The sequence below is a fragment of the Convolutriloba macropyga genome, chromosome 10, assembly GCF_964194025.1.
Source record: "Convolutriloba macropyga chromosome 10, txConMacr16.3, whole genome shotgun sequence".
Classification (NCBI taxonomy): Eukaryota; Metazoa; Xenacoelomorpha; order Acoela; family Convolutidae; genus Convolutriloba; species Convolutriloba macropyga.
In genome coordinates, this window is record NC_134477.1 from 62,283,338 (window position 1) to 62,307,294 (window position 23,957).

General features: G+C 34.1%; 2 protein-coding genes across 3 annotated transcripts in view; one reads left to right on the forward strand and one right to left on the reverse strand.

Annotated features, from left to right (window-relative positions):
• Nucleotides 1-23,957, forward strand: part of LOC142348258 (calcium load-activated calcium channel-like) — a 520,926-nt gene that overhangs the window by 290,676 nt on the left and 206,293 nt on the right. The gene's annotated exons all lie outside the window — the stretch shown is intronic.
• The window catches only part of LOC142348796 (uncharacterized), a 34,056-nt gene continuing 22,914 nt past the window's right edge, over nt 12,816-23,957 (reverse strand). Inside the window, exons 2-4 of the mRNA XM_075400297.1 lie at nt 22,239-22,387; nt 17,594-17,730; nt 12,816-13,134 (exon numbers count right to left, since the gene is read on the reverse strand). Coding sequence (XP_075256412.1) covers nt 12,889-13,134; nt 17,594-17,730; nt 22,239-22,374 — 519 coding nt within the window. The 5' untranslated portion in view covers nt 22,375-22,387 and the 3' untranslated portion in view covers nt 12,816-12,888. The remainder of the gene's footprint in view (nt 13,135-17,593; nt 17,731-22,238; nt 22,388-23,957) is intronic.

The following is a 23,957-nucleotide window of genomic DNA, read 5'->3' on the forward strand; positions in this document are numbered from 1 at the left end:
TGTTATATCTTAGCCAAACTATTTCCTACTAATCTTAACAAATTCTTTAGCATAAAAAATATCTAATTTCTTTTTAATTTCTAGAGATAGGACTTCGTCCGTCCGGGAACCAGCTTCACCGATGCTATGCCTTCTGCGAAGCAGGTTTCCTGATAGACCTTTTGCTTCAAACTTAGTCGTTGTTTGGGTTTAGGCTTAAGTAGCGGTTGGGGAACCAAAGACGAAGCCCCCTTGGCTTTAGGTTTTACAACAAAGGGATTATACTTTATAACTTCCACAATTTTTTATTTATATAAATATGAGTAACTTCAATAAGTTTAAAACTAATTCATATTGTGTTGGTGGTAGACATTATAGTGGCACAAAAAATTTTTGAGGGGTTGTCACAGCTAAAGCAACTAAGATGTTGAAGGGATCCTGTGCTATGTGTAGAAGAAATAAGTCAGTGACTGTCAGTGATGAAACGATAGAAGCTGAGGGATTGAAGGATTTCTTTAAAAGTGTTGGTAAAGCTACTGTTAACTTTGGAAAGAAAACTGCTAATAATCAAGTAAGAGCATTAGAAATAGCAAGTAAAATAGGAAGTGCAGCTGCAAGTAGAAACACAGGAGCTGCCTTATCAGCCACACCTGATTTAATTAAATTTGCAACTAATGGTGAAGGTATGAAAGTAGTACAGAAAGGTAGATTGTTATATTTAGGTACAAAGAAAAGATAATTAATTATATTAGAGATTAGATATAGATCTAATGGTAAATATTAATACTAATTTTATTATTGCTAAACGTACCATTATAGCTATATACTAATAGCTTTAGTTTAAGAAATACTCAATTTATTTTTCTTATCAACGGAGTTGCGGCTTCGCCGATTCCTCTTATATACTTCATATACCTTAACTGATTCATTAAACTCATCATTATCTATTTTATTATCATTCATTGATTTAGCATTTAGTTTATTAAACTTGTCGCTGAACTGTTTACTTAAAATATAGATTTGTGAATACTTCGTGTTTTTTTATTTTAGTATTAATTGTTTTTGATAATGAACCGCAAACAGTTGCTGTAACAAAAGCTGTTGGTATAGAATAAGTTAAGCCTATACCCATTAATGCAAAGGATGTTGATGCTTTAGTTGTTGCTATTGATGATATTTTATTTCTGTTATCTCAGCTACGTTAATATAATTTTTATATCTAGTTAACTTCCTATTATAGTTGATAGTTTCGGTTTCATAAGATTTTATAATATCTTTTATATTGTTAATACTATTATTAAATTTATTATTAGCTTGGATTTTTTCGTTTATCAATCTTTCTGATACAGATGATAGATCTGGATATAAAAATCTCTCACTCGGTGCTGTTGGTTGACTCATTTTCAGCAGTAAAATAACTCTCAGTATCTTTCATTATATCATCTTTTTTAAACTCATAATGATTCTCTAGTTTTTCTTGATCATTAAACTGATTAAACATATTATTATAAATCTCTAGTTTTAATTGATTATACTTAGAGATGGTATCACTAGCAACTTTATTACAATAGTTAACAATATTTGTAACTTCATTTGCCGATTTAATAAAGTAATTAATTAGCTCCTCGTTAACTTGTATTTTGTTTAGCGGTAAGCTCTTTGTTGTAACTTTATTAAAGTCAACCTTTCTTAGTTCAGTTATATCTTTACTAGAATGTCTTTTTTATTAGAAGAGGATTATAAGTTATTGTCACAATACTCTTTATTAACAACATCTTTTTCATCTTTGGATGGGAGAACATTTGTAATTTGATAGGTATCTTTCATGTCAATATTATTGTTATCTTCCAAGAATATTTGACGGGCCTTATTTGTTGTTAGGTTATTGGTTATTGTTGATTGAAGAAGTTTATCTTCTTTATTAAATATAATCTTTTCATTACTTTTGAAGTTATTCTCTGTTTCTATTTCAATCTAGCAAATCTTTTGATACAGTCCGAACCAAAGTAGTGTTTGAAATTACCTTGCCAGATGTAACCCACACTTTTTGGAATGTGTTCAGCTATCACTTATTTGAAATCATTAGATGAGAAGTTAGCAATGCAACATTCTATATCAGCAGTTATAATATTTTTTAAATGATCATTTTTAGAAGTAATATGTTTTTTCTTAGGACAAACAATTTCTGGATTGAAAGAGTGGCTACATACGTGTTTGTCATATTTACTTCGAGAATTAAACCAATATGTACATCTATCAGATTAATTTCATTTAGAGCGCAATAATTTAATAATTTCCCCAATTTAAAATTCTGACATCTTTTCTCTATCTATATCAAAATCATCCACTGGTTTAAACAATTCTACTTTGCCCTCACCACATGGTGTGTATACCCAAATATTAATTTTGTACAATTTCTGTATTCTTATTATATAAGCAAAGTCATCTTCATGTTGTTGTCTTGGTTCAATTAGAATATTTAAATATCTACCTTCGCGTGTTGCGTGGTCCATAGCGGGATGTAGCCAAGCAGTAAAAATTAGTTGTAAGCAGTTGTATTGGGAATTGCGTTTATTTAATATTAATTTAGAGTTTTTGAGATCGGGGGTAAATCTATATAATTATCAATAGATGCTTTAGTTGGTTCAATATTTATCTGAATACTTCCTAATCCAAGAATCTCAAAGTCATAGCCATAATCCTCGTATCTTTACTTTCAAAGTTTAACCGTTGTGTGAAGTCTCCATTTTCATATAGTGCATTATTAATAATATACTCAGTGTTGAAAAATATTTTAGTAGTATTAACTTCTTCTTTGGTTCTCTTTTTGTACTCACACTCGGCTGTGATCTTATATTTAAAACTCTTAACTTTACGAAATTGGTAACCGTTTTTAATTTCTTCTAAAGAGTTATTAATAGCTTCATCTATATGTTCAATGTAATTTCCGGCTTTATCAGTAATATGAAATTCTTTCATGTTTTGGCTAGAGTTTATATCAAAGTATTCTGTGTTTTCTAGACACTTACGATTATGACTAGATGAGTTAGAATAAGGGCTATTTTATTTCTAAATTCTGCATGACATTCTTTATTTTCACAATTAATTCCAGAGTAGATACTATGGCGCAGCAGGGCCTCGGCCCATCTTCGGTTTTAGTTTGAGGCTTAATGTTGTGTTTAGTTTTAATAAAATCTTTTGTGTTATCTTTAGGTTGGGGGACCAAAGGCGAAGCCCCTTTAGTTTTAGGTCTGAGGACGTAATATTCTTCTTCTTAAGTCATACACCCTCTCCATAGTTTCATCTTCCATTTCCTTTCTCGTACTGTTTAGGTGTTCATCACTTATATTGTGTTTGATAGATTGTTTCCTTGTTTCAAAGGCCAAATCACAAATAGAACAAAAGTTTACGCTTTCTACTTTAGACATCTTTATTTTTAAGGACAAAAATTCTTTTTTGAATTTATACAAATTAAAAATGTCTAAATCAGCAAAATGTGTTAAATGTAAAGATAAATCTTGGAGAAGGTGTTGTGATAAATTTTTAGATAGTTTATTTGAGTACTATATCTGTAAAGGTTACTTTAGGAATAGACATTATATTGATCAAATGAATATACATTATATTGATTCCAATCTATATATAACTTGTATTATGTGTAATGTAAATCAACATATCAGCGGATTTAATTTTAAAAATTTTAAGTGTAGATTATATATTTATCTGCATAGATATAGATATAAAAATATACCATAGATAGATTAAGGGATTATGTCGAAAAATTTAACATAGACGTTTAGAGTTAAGCCGAAAAACACTAATCACTGTGTTTCCACCGATCTCAGTGTTTTTGACTGTATACCCATCACAGTGTGTCTCATATACAGTCTCACAGCAGAGATCTGCGAAGCAGTTTCACAAATGGTGAAACATGGTCAACGACCCTTTTGCGACGCAGTTTCACTAATCTGCGAAGCAGTTTCACTGATCTTTGAAGCAGTATGCCATTTATGCACAAAAATTTAACTAAAAGAAATTTGCGTGAATTGCTTAAACTATTTTTAGTTTTTTTCTCCGAGAATCTGGCGAATAATTAATGGGAAATTTCCGAGTTTACCAAACTATCACCAACAACTGTGACTATTGCACCGACGTCCTGAATTTCTATTTGAAGTCTTATGCAGAAGAAAAGACGAAATTCTTTACTAAATTGCATCAGATTCTTTACAGTTCGTTGTGATTCGATCTGTTGCTGAATCCGAATTTTCGACAAAACTTCTGCGTGCAAATATTCAGTTGCTCATAATGGCTTTAGTGAAGCCTATGCCTATGCCTAATTCGATATGGAGTTATTGAGTCCAGTATAGAGACCTCCTAATGTTAAAGTTAGAAAAAGTTTTATTATTGCTTTTAGTTTTTCAATCCTGTAACAACTGCCAACCGTGGTAGATTGAAGTTTTACAGAAACATAGTCATATTATAGGGCTGAAATTTTTTGGTATTAGAACTTCCATTTTCGGTTTATAAATTTTGTTGCTAACAAAATTCGAGCAAAAAAGATCTAATCAGTATACGGATAATAAAATTAGGGGATATCAATATTAATTTATCAGTAGTACGGATATCAATATTAACGTATTAAGAGCAAGGATATCAATATTAATGTATCAGTAGCATGGATATCAACATTATTATTTAATATATTTCCCAATAACAATCATTTTTTTTATCGTTTAGGAAAATTGTAATCTTGTCATGCACGGAGACTGTAGCTGACTATCCTTCTGAAATTCTGCTCAGAAAATTGTCAAAAATTTTTTCCAATCCGAATAGTATTCTGTTGAGACTAGGATCTGCAAAGCTGTTTGACTGATACTCGGATAGTTTTCACATGCCTGAGAGAAGTTTATTAGGCTCCACCCATGTTTCACCATATAACTCTGGATAGTAGAGTAGGAATATCTTTTATCGTTCAGCAGTTGTTTCCTGGGAACATTCTTATTGTTCTCTTGATTGTTTCACTTTTCCCCCTAAGTATCCTCTGTCAGACATTGTCAGCAGATATGAACGATTCAACTTTCCCTCCATGTTGTTGACTGTAGTTAGATAAGGCTCAAACTCGTCAACATTGATTGAATTTCTCAATTTATTGTGGAAAGATAAGTATTCCGGCACATTCACTCTTCAAACTTGTCCAGTGTTTCCTGACGCTCGGAATTTAGTAGATCCTTCTTGAACTTGGTAAGGAATAACTGAAAGAGTTATCTTTTAGTTCATTTTCCAGTCTCACTTTACTGTTTGGTGGAGTTCACGGGTATGCATTTGTTCTCCTTACAAAATGTAATCATTCGAGTTGTTAAATTAGTCAACTCGTTTGGGTTTTCAGCAGATAAAGAATTATTTGATAACGCTCCAATTATTAAAGTCTCGTCAAATGAAGAAAATTGATTATAGTTTTTCGCTAGTTTTTGTAGTGAAGTGAAACTCACGGTGACTAGCCAAAAAGTACTGTGGAAAAAAAAGGTCCACCCATGGAGCATTATTCTAGAACATTCTTTCTTCTGGACATGTTTGATAACTTAAAATTATTCATCCTTTCCTAAGTGATTACCTATTTTATAGTAAAATAATAATTAAATCCTTCTATTAAATTGATTACTCTGTTTATCTCATTTAAAATTTTTAAAAAATTTTAAAAAATACTTAACTTACAAGCTATTTTTTAAAGATGCCTCTTATTCGAAATTTTCACCCGTTTGAAATCATTCAGTTAATGGTTGTGGTCATTTCTTTTAAGGGTGGCGGCCATTTTAGCGTGACATGCACTTTTCTTTTTCATCTTTTATTGAACTGTTTATAGACTGTGCAAGTTAATGATGGCGGCCATTTTAGCATGTAAAGCACTTTTCTTTTTCATCATTTATTGAAATTTTTATAGACTGTGCAAAGTCAAATTGTATTGTGTATTTAGTTGTGTATATATAGTAGTGGATAAAACAGGGGTTCCATTTACCAGTACAATTTGGCTCACTTGGAATGAGACAAATTGCGCTGGTGGCTGGAACCCCTGTTTTATCCACTACTAAAAACATTCTTTTATTACTTTCAGGCCCCAAATAAGGAAAGAACAAAGGAATGCTTGAATTCAGATGTTCGATGTGGTATATATATATATATATATATATATATATATATATATATATATATATATATATATATATATATATATATATATATATATATACATATATATATATATATATATATATATGGGTGTGTATGTGTGTGTGTGTTTTTTTTGTATACATATATATATATATATATATATATATATATATATATAAAGGTATAAATTTTTCGAAAAATCTCATCATAAGATTTTTAGAACTTGTTTTCGAAATTTTACGCCATGTTGCTGGATCTTTGCCTTTTCCTATCTTGCGATCAGCATTTTAAAGTATTTCAAACAATTTTTCGTGCACTTAACTTTGCCAGTAGGGTTTTGTGCCTCCTGTTCACTTCGTTCAATTGTGTTCTATTCTTAGTTTTGCCGACCCCACGCTCAAGGCCCATTTTTGTTGCTTATCAAAAATCAACTTTTCCTACTTTGGCGAAGAGAACGGCTGAATAAATCAAAAGTGACATTACAAGGCTAAGATGGAGATTTTTCAAGATATGAAAGTTTTGTCAAAAGAGTGGTGAAAGATGAAAGGTCTTTTTGCACAAATCATGGTGGTTTTTACTGCAAGATGCCGTTTGTCTAGGCTAAGTTGGGAAGGGATATGACTCAGACTAGATATGGCCTCATCTGATATAAGCTCCCTTGTAAAGCCTTTGGAAGTTTCTACGACATGGGAAAAAAGAATGTTTTACTTGTTCAATTTTTAACTTTTTGGACCCGCACTTAACTCCAAGTACAATTAAGTACTGGGCACGTATAAATGAAAGTCTTTCTACAAAAAATCAGTGCTAAATCATTACGAAATCAATTTTATAGTCCTATCAGACTTGAATCGCACTTGACAAGTTGATTTCCAAGGCGAAACTAATTTAAAATTTTCAGTTTCAAAAAATTTAACGTGCCATCGTCTTCAGACATTTTTAGTCAATATCCCTAGATGCATTGAAAACACCCAACAGCCATTCAAAAATAACTAAAATTACCACCAAACATTTGTAATTTTCTGATTTCCCAAATTTCCAACTTAGCAAATCTTGACAAAATTGTTAAAAAGGGGAGCGCAGTGATGTTTTTTTTGCTCGCTGGCCCAAGGGCCTATTGTAGGAAATCAACTCCCAATCGACTCATTTTTGTTGAAAAAACTAAGAGAACCCAAATCGGCAACAAGAGAAATCAGTCCAAATTTCTTCCAACGCCTCGATTTCGCATTGCACATTTTTGATTGACGCGATCAACATATTGTTTTTTCTTGAGTGTTCGGATCTAAGCTAGCCCAAATACTTTGAAAATACACCAGTACTTAATTCAAATCACCATTTCGTAATTTTAAGCCTAGAGAGCCAACCATTACACCAGTGCATTTTCAGCTCTCAAACTTGGGAGTCTTATAAATCTATCCCCTATTATCTTCCCATTTTCATACTCCTTTTTTCTTTTCTGTTCGAGCCTTCATCTCTCTAGCCAAGTATACATTGCACAAGTAGAGCTTCTTGTCAAGTTGTGTCAAGCTTATCTTATGCGCACTTTACATTAGGCTGTTCTCTCGGACTTCTAACAATTCTCTTTAAATTGCGCATCTTCTCTTCCATTGTTTCTAACTATCTGGTCTCTCTTTTGCGGTTAAGCTCAGAGCCTGTTAGGGGGTCTAAGCAGGTGCAACTACTGTGAAAATGGACCAGTACTGGATTCGAACCAGCATCTCTTACTTGCAAGCCTAGCGTGCTACCCATTTACACCAACTGGTCATAAGCTCTCGGAGTTGGGCATCTCTTATGACCCATTCTCACGTTCTTTCTTGTTCCTCAAGGCTTCATTTCTCTAGCCAAGTATACGTTGAACAAGTCGAGCTTCTTGTCACGCTATGTCAAACTTATCTTATGCGCAGTTTACATTACGTTGTTTTGTCTCAATCATCTATCATGAAATGCAGGAATTGCGCGTGAAGCAGCAAGTGAACGTTGTTTAAAATGCCACCTTAAGACCATGAAAATAATAATTAAATAAATTGCAGCGATTTCTTCAAAAATGCTGTCAAAATTTGTTCAATTTTGAAGATAAATAATGTGATGAAGTGCGTCGCTCCTGGATATAGAAAAAAAAACAAATGATTTATGATAAACAAACTAAAAAGTTTTTCAAGTACCATTAAAGAAATTATAGAAAAAAAAACAAATGATTTATGATAAACAAACTAAAAAGTTTTTCAAGTACCATTAAAGAAATGGCCAGAAACAGTTTAAAAAGGTTCTATAAAAAACCTTGGGTTTCTTACGCTTAAAAACCCCTCTCAACGGTCCTTTACTAAAAATCCTTGTCGGAAACGATCATGCCTGATGAGAACGAAAACACCAGCAGGCGTTATTTTGGGATACCGTTTACCAGTTGACTATCTATTGAACATTATTAGGAATAGTTCCACAAATGAAGACAATTCTGACCTGAATTTGAGGCAGTTTCTTGATAAATCGTGATAACTTCGTCTGTTAGGTAGGATGAATATTTTGGCCTCCCAGTTGTGGGCTGCGACCAATGAGGTGCTTTCAACTCCAGTATACATACAAGATGAAGCTGAAAACTGATCAACTTAAAGAATAGAAACGGATATCCCGAGTTAAAATTTCTTTCATTTCATACAAGGAACACATATGATTTCATACTGAGCATACTTTTTCTCTTAGTACGATCCTTGTATGAAACCAAAAAAATCAAATATGATCCTTGTATGACTACCAAGAAATCTTATATGATTATAGTACAAAACTAAATGTATCATATATGACCGTCTAGTATGGATACAAAGAATCATATATAGTGTGAAATCAAAGAAAGTTATATGACCAAGGGACTCTGGATTTGGTTTGTTCTGTTTTTGGTATGGGAGTTGACGCAAAATCTCCCCTGAATGGTTTTGATGTGTTGAATGAACCTATTATTTTAACAGTTTTGGTATTGAAAAAAGATAATAATTTGATTAATAAGACTTAAATCTTCGCCTTTTACCTGAAAAGAGGGCTAATAAAATGACCAGAGAGATCATTTTTCCCACTTGCGTTTGAGCACAAACACGAGATAATAGTTTGTTTACAAAACAAGTGTTTAATTGTTCACAGTTAAGATCTATGATGTTTCATTGAGCTAGGAATAAATAAATCTCAGTAACTAAATTTGATCTCTCTTTCATCCAATTCATCAGCTCCAAAGTGGATTCAATTATTCAATAACAAGAAATTTTCTGTATGTTCACACGGATTTTTTATATTCTCAAAATCGGAACCTTCAAAAAATTTTAGTGCCGCTAAGTTTTGGGGTAAATCCACTGCCACCGATTTGATGTAATAATGCAGCAATGCATAAAAACTTTAGCCCATACCTGTGTATCCTTAAATTTAGTTGTTCTATTTATATAAATAAAGAATTAGAATCAGTGATAACTGAGTATATTGGCATGATGAGACTGAAGAACCTGGCATAGTCCACGTCCTCAACGTCTCTCACTGCCTGCCTGCTGCCCGGGTCGAGGTTTGGCGGTGAATTTTTGTAAGAAATGCGGTGAAATGTGGTGAAAAATAATAATTTTCACCGCGTCTTTCTTACGTCTTTTTGCGGTGAATGCGGTGAATCGGGGTGAACGCGGTTTATTTTCACCGCGTTCTCAGTATTCTCACAAAAAAGAATCGTACCCACACGGTTTTGAACCCTGGCCTCATGCAGGCCTTCAGCTGCTTAGTCCATTGCGTCAACTGTCACTTGCAGCTCTAAAAGTTCTTGTGAAATTAAATCAGGTTGAGTAAACTTTGGAAATCATATGCGGTGAATTTTTGTAAGAAATGCGGTGAATTTCGCGGTGAATTTTTGTAAAAAATGCGGTGAAATGTGCTGAATTATTTTTTTCACCGCATTCACCGCTTTCACTGCATTTCTTACATTAATTTGCCAAAAAAAGTCGATGCGGTGAATTTTTGTAAGAAATGCAGTGAATTGTAGGGTGAATTTTTGTAAGAAATGCGGAGAAATGTGGTGAATTAATTTTTTTCACCGCATTCATCGCAATCCCCGCATTTCTTACAAAAATTCACCGCATTCACCGCATTTCTTACAAAAAATTACTCAAAAACCTCGACCCGGGTGTGGATGTACACTCCCATGCCCGGGTCGAGGTTTGGTGGTGAATTTTCGTAAGAAATGCGGTGAAATGTGGTGAAAAATAATAATTTTCACCGCGTCTTTCTTACGTCGTTTTGCGGTGAATGCCGTGAATCGCAGTGAATTATTTATTTTCACCGCGTTCTCAGTTTTCTTACAAAAAAGCATCGTCAGCACACGGGTGCGGACCTCTGACCTCCTGCATGCGTTCCACTGCTTAGTCCACTGCGCCAACTTTCTCTTACATCTTTGAAATTTATTGTGAATTTAAATGAGATTGAAGAAACCTTGGAAATCTTATGCGGTGAATTTTTAAAATAGATACTTTTTACTCGGGTACAAAAAAGGAACCTTTACGGTTAAAGAGGATTGCAATTCATTTTCTGGTCATTTTTTGGGCGAGAACAACTGTGATGTTGCTTCATGATAAATTTAGCAATATCTTACCAAAAATATTTATAATTTATAACAGTATTTGAAACTTCCCGCGGTTTTCGGTCTGCTCAGGTAGAATTTCTTGATTTTAGCCAATCTTCAAAAATGTGGCGGAGAATTTTGGCAGTCGAAAGTGTTCGTAATTCCACAGAATGGAAGCAATTATCAGCTGGCTAATTTTTGTGCCAGATTCAGGTAAAGTTAACATCTTTCTATTTTTCCATTTTTCACGCAGGTCAGAAAAGTCTTTAGTTTTCATACAGAGATAATACATCATCCCGAAGTTACTATATGGTTTTTTAACGGGCCTTGAATGAGTTCCATGACTCAAATCATCATTGGCTGTTCACGGACAGAAAGTAGAAAGTTCAGTTTATAGGGTTAAAAAATGTTTAGACTGGGAGGAAAACTCAGAACTTTAACATGCGTTTCCAATTGAAGCGTTCATATTTTGGTTTGATCACTTTCTACATCTTTTGAATGTCAATCAAACCGCTCCCACGCCATTTGTTATCTCCCGGGTCAAGGTTTTTGAGTGAGTTTTTTGTAAGAAATGCGGTGAATTTCGCGGTGAATTGTTGTAAGAAATGCGGTGAAATGTGGTGAAATATTTATTTTCACCGCAATCACCGCAATCACCGCATTTCTTACAAATATTCACCGCATTCACCGCATTTCTTACAAAAAATTACCCTAAAACCTCGACCCGGGTGTAACAAAAGACTGCACTGAAAGCAAATAGATTGCAACTTTACAAATTGAGGATTAATAGGGTTTTCTCCACAGAACCATGCGGAAGAATAAGAAGAAAAACATTGTTTTAATACTTTCAGACCCCAAATTAGTATAGAAGAAAAACAATGCTGGAAATCAGATGTTCGATGTGGTTTTTTTTCATATTAATATATATACACAAATATATATTCGAGTATCATGTAAGAGAATCAGTAAAATCAGAATAATTAAAATCAGTAAAATCAATTCAGAGGGAAGGAATCTAAATCCCCTTCCATCTAAGCCCTAACTTATGGAAAAAATGTTGCCTACAATTTATGAAAAAAGAGGTTTAAAAAATTCGCACCTTAAGGATTTTAGCAATTGTTTTCGAAATTTTACGCCATTTCAAAACACAAAAGTTAGGTTTATGTATAAAACCATATATAAGCCATACATTTTCCACAATATTAAAAATTAAGTGTGTATATATATATATATATATATATATATATATATGGTGGAAAATGTGTACACCTGAAGCCATTTTTGGCTGATTATCCCAAACATGTTTAATCATGCGCGCAGAATAATATTTCCTGGCAATTAGTCCTAAAAAACTATCATTGTTTTCTGAATATTAGTAAACTTGCAGCTCCATTTGGTGGTAATATGTACTTGCAGCACATTGGTAATAAATGTAAGCGTAATAAAGGATTAACTCCTATTTGGTTTATATTCGTATGAGGCGTAAAATATTGGTTGAACAGTGAAATTATCAGGACACTGCCACGAGTTCACAATCTTGTGATGTAACCCAAACCACTTTCTTTCTTTCCTGACCTCCGCAGAGTGTGATGAAATGACCTCGTGACTTGAGGTGACACGGTCACTGCTATACAATAAAGTCATCTCAAATAAACTCAGACAAATTTTCCCAATCTAAGCTTATGGACATTTATATGTGAAACTGATTTTGGATTTATATCGTTAGTAAGTTTGTAGTGATGAATTGTAGCGAACATTGTTTTAAACAAATTTTATTACCGGAACTTTTAGTTTTAACACAAATCAGAGCTTTGTAAAGCTGATAAATTGCATGGTGACTTTATTTTGATTCTTTTTTTGTCAAAAATCAAGTCAGTCAATCACCACAACAGCTAGTCTGGCACAAAATTGGCTTACACAACCCATACAGTTATTACAAATTTCTTTGGTGACTATAACTGTATTTAATGGCATGTTATAAACTTCTTTGGCTAGCAATTCTCTGATTAGTTATAACTTCAGTTACTTTGGTTAGAATTAATAATCTCAGGCCTGAAAACTCATTTTAAGCACTAGTTAGAAAAACACCAAAATATTAATCTATCAAAAAATTTCAAATTTAAATATAAAAGATCATTTTTCAACAAACTGTTTTTGAGTTTATAAATTTATTTTAGGTTGACAGGGTATAAATCACAAACCCACGGTTGCTCATGGCATATGTAATTGTACTTGAACCAATCAAATGTGAGCATTTGGACAATAGTATCTGGATCAAAGAAGTGAAATCTTTTGTGTTCACTGTCCATCAGCAGAGTCATGGCCCTGTGTCTGAATGTGTGGTTTGAAAGTGTCCCTTTTCCGAACCCAATTAAAGTGATGACGTTGCAACATAAGTTCTTAATGTACTTCACCTGAAATTCACATCAGAATATGACTCGATTCTTCTTGTTTACCCGGGTCGAGACCGAATGGTTAACTTGTAAGAACTTGCAAGTTTCTTGTAAAAGATGGTTATCTTGTAAGAACTTGCAAGTAGAATGGTTAACTTGTAAGAACTTGCAAGGCGAATGGCTAACTTGTAAGTTTCTTGCAAGTTCGTTCCGGTCGAGCACAACTCTTATTGGTTAATTCAATATAAAATTCAGTCATTTACCGTAGAAAGCGCGTGGGAGTTAGTTGCTCAGTTTGCATAACATAAAAAAAATCGACCTAAGTAGACAAAATGGTTACATTTCGAATTTTATCAATTCAAGAGAATTCCTTTTGCAATTCTATTAAAAAACTGTAGATCTCAATTAGCTTCATCGCGTTCTCAAACATGTTCCCAAAAAATTGACTTTGATTGAATTTTCAAATTCATATGTCAGTATTTTCTCAAAATAATTTAGTGGCCCTTCATTTTTATACCTTTTTTATAATTCAGTTCACACTTTTCCAGATTCGATTTTTTTCAAGCATCCATTTACATTCATGTCTTGCAACATTTTATTTACGGTTTCGGGCATATGTGTGTATGTATGTGTGTGTGTGTGTGTGTGTGTGTGTGTGTGTGTGTGTGTGTGTGTGTGGGTGCGTGTGTGTGTGTATGTGTGTATGTTTGTGTGTGTGTGTGAGAGAGAGAGAGCGTGTATGTGTGTGCGCGCGCGTGTGTGTGCGTGCGTGGTGTGTGTGTGTGTGTGGGTGTGTGTGTGTGTGCGAATGGTTAACTTGTAAGTAACTTGAAAGTCGAATGGTTAACTTGTAAGAGCCTTGTAAGTCGAATGGTTAACTTGTAAGAACTTGCAAGTCGAAGGGTTAACTTGTAAGAACTTGCAATTTTTTGGAAGAAAAACTTGCAAGGCGATGCATCGCCTTGTAAGTTTCTGCCAGAAACTTGCAAGTTCTTACAAGATAACCATTCGGCCTCGACCCGGGTAGTTAAAGTGAATTTCTGATTTGGTTTATGATTTTACAGTCTATCATTTTCTGTTTTCTAATTTCAGATTCAAGATTACAATACTCAGCATAATTTTAAAAAGAACATTCATAACCACATCGAAATGAAATTGATACTTCCCTTTTTAATGCGGGAAAGGGTATTGTTTATGGCATTTTTAGCTGGTAAATCCGTTCTTCAAGAACTCCAATACTAAAAATTAGTTTAGACTTTATTTTACTTATGAGTATTGCTTTTCTGTCAGTATTTTCAACAAGTTTTCGAAATTTGATTTTTGGAATTGATTTGAATTAGAGAGCATTGATAAACAAAACGAGAAGGCTTTATAACATGCAAGAAAATTTTCAAAAGCTCAAACAATGTTCGAAAAAAATTTGTGTAAGAATATAAAAAACTACTTTTAGCTCAAATCACTTAGAAAAGTAAATGATGGCGATGAGTGGTCCGATGGGATTTACCGTTGTTAAGACCAAGAGACAAGGCAAACAAAAACCAGGAGACAAGACAAACTACTGCTTACTAATACTTACTAGTACTTACTACTACATACTACTAATAACAACTAATTAGTGCTACTTAATTCTACTTACTACTAATTACTACTATTTACTACAGTTACTACTACTTACTACTGCTTTCTACTAATTCCAATAACAGTAACAAAAACTTACTTTCATAACTCAACATATATTTTTCGATAAAACCTCAAGTAAACCAATTAGTTTCTATTTCACTAGAAAAAACATGCAACCAGTCTTTAATAAGACTCGTTCAGAACAAAAAAGAACCTAATGGTATACAAAAACAAATTAATTGCCATTAGATATCAATAGTTCTTTAAATAGTTTACGTTTAAAAATCCTTAATTATGAGGACATTGAGATCTGTCATTATCCAGAATATATCATACTGCTACAAAATCAAACTAGAAACTCAGTCGGAAAAAAACAATTAATTTTTGCAGGAGAAGTGTGTCGCAGCCGTTAATAACAGCAATGAGAATAGCGATCTCTAAATCTACGAATAAAACAATACTAAGTAACAAGTTTTTAAGAGGAAAACAAAGTGGAAAATACAGTTGTACTTTCCAAAAACAACTAGATATAAAAACAATAGTTAGCAATTGAAATCCTTAAATAAATTCCTTTATATCTTAAAAGAAAGCCATTAAGATATATCATCAGAAGTAAAAGGTACCCCACGATTGCAAAGAGCACTTTAAATAGACAAAATTCAAACAAATTATTTGATATTATTGCAAAAAAAACGCTACCCAAGTCGATAGAAGAATAAGCGTTGCTCTAAAACCTTAAATGGGTTCATTTCCGCCTTTTTTGAACACCAATTAATATGAAACCAGCAATTATTGAGAATAAGTAAAAATAGACAAAAACACCGAAGTACAAATTTTTTTTTTATAAAAATACCCCTATAAATTGCTTTTCTAATATTTGATTTCATAGTCATGAAAATCTTAGCTATCAACTAAAAACAGCAAAACATTTCCTTTGTTTGCCCAGAGGAAGTCGCTAAGACTTGCAATTCTAAATCTACAGAATTTGTCAAGTGAGTACGAAAAGAACGACATAGAGATAAAAATTAATTTGAAGTCTATAAATTTCTCCTAGAAGACGGTGTCGAAGCTGTTTAAACGATAATCTATTCACCGAAAAACTGATGTGATCAATTGTTACTTTTTCATATACGCCAGTCAATTGATATCTGAACTGCCAAAACGTAAAAATACAAAAAAGGACCTAAGTGATGAGGAAAAGACTAAAAAACATTATTTTGAAAACGCGTGGTACAAAAGCAGAAAAGCAAATAATTAAAAAGCAAAACCGCAATATACTTTAAGTTTTGTTTCATTAAAAACATAATGCGACCTTTTTTGCTGATCTTAAGCTACAATTCGGCCCAAAAAGAGAGAAAGTGTCTCAAAGCTCAATAATCTGTTTTTAAAATTTTAAAATGTATTTTTGAATGTCAAAACAACCATAAGCTTTCGACTGAAAACTAATATGTTTCAAAAAAAACTCCGCAGAAAACTAAGTTGACCTGTTATTAGCAAGCCTGATTTGAGTTGGTCTTTTCGGTATTTACAGCAAAAAAGAAAAAAACAGCCTAGTTTTTAATAAAAAACATCAGCTGATTGCATTCGGAATTTAATTCGGTTTTTCAGAAACAACGACTAAGCCAAAACTAACCTTACTGTTGCCGTCGTCCCTTAGCAAGAAGCTCGTGCGCAAAAATGGACTCGAAAAATTGACAAAAAGTAAATATATGAACAATAAATTATTCATTTTGCATAAGAATCGAGCTACATTTGCAAAAAACTGGCAGTCAAGAACAATAAAAAAGCCCTCAGTCAGCTACACTTTTAGAGGATACACAATTTATACTGGTCTTCTTTGGAGTTAACCGAGACTATTTGAGCCAGTTCTTTTGTGTGCTAATCAGGCAAATTTAAACAAAGTGGACTAAAGAAGCTTATTTCGTGCAATTCTTGATTAAAAAGGGGTGAGTTTTGAAAAATTAATTAAAAATTTTATCATAAAAATTGATAAAACAGTTCAACAATACTCTTCTGTTTTTAGAGATAAAACCAACAACACTATATTTACTGTTTTTAACAAAGTTTCCTTGCAAATTTGTCAAAGAAATTGCGTAAAGTTACAGAAAATGTGATTGGAAACAACAAAAATCAGTCAAAAGTTCACAAATTTTTAAACATCGATCGCTCCGTGGGAAAAACGAAGTTCAAAGAACGTTGTTTAATTATGGTTTCTACGGTTTTAACTGCAGTTTCAACGAGCTTTTTAATGATACCTCTCACAACCCTCTAAGTTGGTTTTATCAATTGACTGCACAAAAATTTCCTGAACAAAAAAAACCTTTTGATTATATAGTTCTTCCCCCTCTAAATTGGTCGGAACAAGTAAGGCGAAATTAGAAGTAGAGAGCTCGACCGACTGTTTTGAGCTTATCTATATGAAACAAGTTGCTTTAAAAACTATTTAGCTTATTTAACTTAGAAATCAGGGGAAATTTTCAGGATTTTAATAGAACTTTTCTGTCGCAGGGACATAAAACTATTTCTAGTTTTTGAGCAAACAAATATCTTTAGGGAGTTAAGTATCTTGAGTTTGTTAATTTGGGTTATTAAGATCTCCTCATCTTATACAACCCCCGTTTTAGTGTAATTGCTTTGATTTGGGAGGGGGCTATACTTTATATGTCTGCTAAGCTTGGGAGCTATATATGGAAAGATGAGAGAAGTTGTAAAAGCTATTTCGGGTCTTTCCCATTATAGTCCCCCTCCCCCGCTTAGTGGTCAGATAACTTAGAGCCCCTCCAATCAGGGTAAATTTACCATAGTGGGGGCTATAATATCATTGGGGGGGCTATAATGGAAAAGACCTGTAATTTCCAACCGTAAGGAGATTCAACTTTTTGTCTGAGCCTGCGAAGTCGAGAATAGTTGCAAAATAGACAGGGGGTGATAGTCCCAACTTCTGTCCGTATCTCCTGTACACACTCACTTGGTAACGACAACATTCCTCACCCTCCTCTGAAACGCCAAAAAAGAACTTTACAAAAGGGGAAAGCAACAGTTTTTCAGAAAATCTAAGTGTTTGTTCCACTGCAATTATCGTACATGAAATAGCTTGTTATATCAACTTCAACTATTTGGTAGTAATTGCAACAAAATCATTTACATTTTCAAAGCTGCTTCTTTCTCAAACTTTCTTTCACTTTTGATTTTTCGGAAAAAAAACGACTTCTAAACAAACAATTATATTAACTGCAGATATGGAGGAAATGCTAAATAGACAGCTGGTGAATCTATTTGGGATAATTTGAGGCTGCATTTAGATTCACAAAAGTTTTATTCTCTCCAAGTTCTTTCTAAGCATCTTGTATATTTCATTTTTTCTTAATTAACTGATTGTTATCATTTATTTTATTTTTCATCTTTCTTTTTTTCATGCAGCGATCGGAGGGGGTCGTGTAATTTAATTGGCAGCAGAAGACGAAGCTCTGATCAAATTTTTGGACAGCAAGCAGTCACATACATTCTGGGTAGGAGCAAAAAGTTCAGATAGTATAGAGCGACGCGTCAATAATCAAGTGAATTGGGATTCGATTTTTAAACTTAGCTGATTTTGACATCGAGGGCCTGGTTAAGTTATAAATTTCTCATTATATGCATTTTATCATCTTTTGAAAGGTTGGATCATAAAGCGCGAAAGCAAACTTCCAATTTTCTTTGTTTATCTGCATTTTGGCACGCCCCCATTTTTTTGAGAAATTGTCACCATTATCTTATCACAGCTGAATTGATTTATCGACTCAGCAGCGTGTCGATACGGGGGGCGAGAGTGGTTCGAAGTGCTATGATATCGGGTGGTGGAGCGACTCCATCAGTCCCAATTGGCATTTCCCCCAGTAAGCCAATTGTTGTATTTAGTTCTGTGGTCCTCAGAAAATGAGGGAAAACTGTGTTTTTCTTTATTGGGTTTCAGAGCACAGTTTTCCCCACGCTCGAAAAAGAAGTAGAATTCGAGAACGCTTTGACACTCGAAAATTCACAACAGAAATCAATCAATTGCTCTAACACTGAGCAAGGCAAGCTGTGGTCTAACACACCAGATGGCCAAACTTACAGTGGAAAACAAATGTCCTTTTCACCCGGTTTCTTGCTATCTTTTCTTGACAGCTCTGCCAAAAAATATTTAGGCATTGGAACAATATTTGGAAGGAACGTTGGACGTTAGATACAATGATCGGAGGCCATATTACGGTTCGTGGATCAACTTGAAATCAATATGAGCTTATTCGCGTTTCAAAAACCCTCTTAGTAAGATGAAAGAATCTCCAAGGAACTGTCAAAACACGTCAACATCTCCTAACTAACGCCGAGAGCCAGATCTATGTAGACAATCTAACAGCTGGTTTGAAATTCGAAAAATCTCATACCAACAGTATCTTTCCAGTCATAAAAGCGCCACTGCAGACCCAAGTCCCAATTAACCTCTTCCTATCATTATGCGGTTCAAAAAGTCAAAACTCCTCTGACATCTCCATTGAAGGCGTTATTGATCACAATACAGAACTCATTTGAGAAAAGTGTTCGGTAACTGCAACTTGAGTACTGGTAACAGATGAGAGCGAACACAAAAGTATTCTACAGGAAAAACAGTTGGACAAACAGAGACTTCAAGGGGCTTTGGAATGAAGCTTGTATTATGAAGCAATCAAATTGATTGAAGAAACCAATTTTAAAGAGATCAGCAAACGTTCGAAATTTCGTGTTTCCAGGGCCAATATGACGCGAAGAAATTTTTGCATCAGTCAAAAAGACAACTCTTGTTCCTCAAAAAAATTAATTCCAACTAAAAAAACTGCCTTACAAAGTTTTTCGTCGCAGGATTATCATCTCAGTGCAAAAAAATATTATGGAACAGCTGAACTCACTTTCGAATTGAGGAGCATTAGATTTCAAAAATGTGTCCGGAAACATATTTTGCATGATGCGCTGTGCCCCGCTTCAGATCAACCGTAAAATGCTTTGAGACTACTGTGTAATATTTTGATCAGAAGTTGCCCCGGAGAACTTCCCAATTTCGTTCAGCAAACTCTATGCAGTGAATTGTTGTCAACATTCTTCAAATAGATAGGCGGTTTTTGCTTTATTACATTCAGGGAAATATTGAAAAAGCCTATAGATACATGCATAGCGAACGAAGCATTTTCAGAAGCATCAGAATTTTCAAAAAGCCTGCGATAAGGTGTCGGAGTGAAGAGTGGAGCGGAAGCTTTTATATATTCGACTAGGCTTTCGCAGGGAAAAATTATAACTTCGTCCTTTTCTTCAGTTGTTTTCCAAATCAATTTTTTCAAAACATTCAATTCTAAAAAACGCGATTAAAAGCTGAAAGCAGTTGCTAATTCGAAACCATGCATTTTCACTTGTACCAGTTTTTGTTGACGTCCAGGCCGCCAGTTTATGAAAAGTTTATTTTTAGAAGTGAACGCAAATTCCAAAAAGGTGACCCATTGAGCCCGCTGCTTTTTCCTCACCAACATTGGCTCATTATAGGGAAAATTTTAAAATAGGCACTAAATATACCAGAACTTTCCAGATGCCTAAACAAATATGGGCTCGGAAGAAAATCTCCTTTCTCCTGGAATATTTCATGAGTTCCGAACCAATTGTGGGCTCTACTTCAGGGCCGACAAATGTGAACTGACGTCTGCAGTGTATTTATACACATTTGATTTAAAAATCGAACGAAATGATATTTCGAATTATGGTCACTAGAAGCGCTATAGAATCTCCAAAGTTTGGCTGCGTGATATTTATCAAAACTCTATGGAAATTAATTATACTATACTATAAACTGCTCTCCATTAAAACCGTCAATGAACCTGAAGTATTTTACATCACTGCAGCGCGAATCTCAAAAACGGTGTATTTCCTGTGTTTCCAAACGTCCAGCAGTTCGTTTATTCAATCGATGCCCAACAGCGCGAAGAAATTTGAGCTCATATTTGACGCGGTTCTTCCAGAGGAATCTTGGTTTCAATCTACTCCAACCAAAAAAAACTTGCTTGTTACCCAACGCCAAACTATTATAAAGCGTTATGAAATGGTTGTTTTGTCGTTTGAAGATTTTGTTTCAAAAACAACCTGCTAAAACCCAAAAACTGCAGTTTTTTGCGAAACTTTACACCGACTCGTCACTAAAAAATCCATTTTTTTGCAGAAAACGATCCAAGAAGCTTCCAACAACGAATAGTTTCAAGTTCTCAAAAATAAGTCAGCATCTGAAAAAGAAACATCTCGGCTTCTCTACTTGTCTGTTCGACATGCTAATACATGGTTGTTTGCATCCGCCTATCAATCTATGGGGCTTCAGTTGGCGCGAAAGCAATTTAGAATTGGTGCAGAATACAGGTTGGTTGTCCCTTTCTGCACCACAGAACGTTAAATTTCGCTCTATACAAAATAGTTTATGACATTTTTTGGTGGTCACGCTATCGAATGTCACAGGCAAGGATACGCAATTGCAAGACAAGATCGGATTCGAGATCAATTGGTGTCTACCCTCCCTGCAGCGAACTTCTCACAAGTAGATGCAGAAAATAATTTCTCGCGATGAGGTAATTCATGCCCAGACAAAATTTTTTTGCCTGTTTCTAGGTCTCGGACTGGAAACAGGCAAAACCTCCTTCTTATGAAATAATTGTTATTTCTTCACTGCAAATTAATTTTCTAACTAATGCAGCTATAAAAGCAGGTTACGCTCTTGATGCTGTAAATGAAGAAAAATATTGCCTCCACGCGATAACTGCTCACAATTGGGGGACCACATTTTTTCCTTTTGCTATTAAAGTTCTTTGTAGAATTTTGGCAACTCTCATCAAAAAAAAACAATCCACGGTTTGGCCGCATTAAGTAGCAATCACACTTTCCAGGCTGAAGGGTTGTCTGTAGCGTTCAGTAAACTCATACAATCCTTACCAGTCACCGATTTTCGGGGATAAGGAGTTTTGTTGTTAGCATGAGCCCTCTAGTTTACTGCTTTACATTACCTACTGGCCCAATCAGAGGGGAGATTGTTTGAATCATTTTCACCAGTTGAGTGGGGATATTGATAACTTTCACACAAATGGGCTGGAAGTAAAAAAAAACTGAAGCTTGAAGGGCAATGCAACACACGGAAATCAGAGATTTCAATCATATATGAGGTCGATATACAATGTCAAGGGTTGTATCAAAAGTCATTTAATTCTTTAAAAAGCGCCCCCTAACGAATTGTTTGTTGCTGTTTTTCTTCTGAGTGACCAATGATTTGATATCCAAGCTGATTTAAATTAAATTTAGAATCCCCAAAAATTTTCAATTTGCTGATTTCGTATCAAGGCTGCATTACTCGCCCAAAATGTCTCACGAAATGACGGGTAACCAAATGCACCGATTTGTGACTATTTAAATGTGTAGTAAACTAAAATGAGCGTGGGTTAATGTTACGGGTACGCTACCAGAAGAAGTCATGGATAATAAATACTCACCATGTAACAAATTCTGTGACAATGCGAACCAATTGATACTTCGATACGCTGGCTCAATTGCTATGTAGAAATTTATCAGGTCCGATTCCTTCGGAGCCCTAGCTGTCTGTATAGTCTTAAACATTGTTCCCAGCATGCAGAATTTGGTACTGAAACAAAATGTAGCATCGGTTTTGGCCGTCACGAGCAAATTCTTTTGCTCATACAGCTATAGAAGCGAAAATCACAAGTTGGTTCTTCTTTTGATCATTTTTGAAAAAGTAGTCATTCAATTTTGGTCGACTGAAACAAAAGCATTTTTTTCTTGCTTTTCTTCAATATTATTTCTCGTTAATAAATTCGTTGCTCAGAAAACCTTCCGGTTTTCGATTTTTTTGTGTAGGCTAATTTTCTCTTTTTGTGTAGGCCATATAAGAAGGGAAAATAGCCTATACAAAAAATTGAATACCCGAAGGTTTTCCTGGCAAACAATTTATTAACTGGCCCAATTTCCAACAAAATCAAGAGCGGTCTTAATTGGTTTAGTATCGCTAAAAATTAATACTCGCAATGTTGACATTGTTCAAAACTGATTACTGATTACTGAAACTGATAACTGATCATTGAAAACAATCTTGTTGTCATATTTGGTTTACGAACTGCTCTAGATTTTGTCGGCAATTTGGCCCTACCATTGGCATCAAGGTTTCATCTTAATTATTGGGAACACCATTGTTTAAACAAACAAAAGCGAAACTTGGTTTCCTAGGTTAATAAATTGGAAAGACTAAGATTGATGTACAGATATTAAGGTACGCAGTAAATACAAGACTAATAAACAAGTGTTTAATAATGATATTGCATAACTATGCCTGTCTCTCCATTTATGCTCACACAATCACATATGACTTCTCTCATCTTTTCCGTTATCCCCCCCCCACCCAAAGTTTCTGCTTTAATTGTTCAGCACTTTTTGTCAAAAATTTGTACATTTTAAAGAAGTAAACGTCTAGTTATATCAAACAGAGCGAAGATTAAACTATTCAAAGTTAACATGTTAGAAGATTTTTGTGCGTAGAAAACTTGGTTAGCAAAAAGTTGTTTGATGATTGATATCCACTGATAGTAGTTTTTGTCTTAGTTTCAGTATTATTGTTATTATTATTAATTAAACTGACTTAGTACCTGTATTACGGCATCAATTTGTTAATAAATAACTTAAAAGCATCACCAATAGACTGTATAATGGTATTAATTTCGCTGCTCTGAAGTTTTGTTGCTCTGAATTTTAAAAAGGAGTTCATTTCGCTGTGAATTTTTGTAAGAAATGCGGTGAAACGTGGTTGTGGAACTTATAGAAATGAACATGAACTCTTTAGATTGAAATCCACGGGATACGTTGAGATGGAAATAAATGTTTGGTTGCAAAGATTTGAAGCTTATCTTGAGCATATTTATTAAGTAAACAAACAGATCGAACTTGAACGATGTAAGGTGGAGTTACATCTAGTTCATATTTGTTAAACAAACAAAAGCGAAACTTGGTTTCCGAGGTCAAAAAATCGGAAAGACTAAGATTGATGTACAGATATTAAAGTACGCAGTAAATACTAGACTAATAAACAAGTGTTTAATAATGATATTGCATAACTTTGCCTGTCTCTCCGTTTATGCTCACACAATCACATAGGACTTCTCTCATCTTTTCCGTTATTCCATCACCCCCGCAATTCTACACCA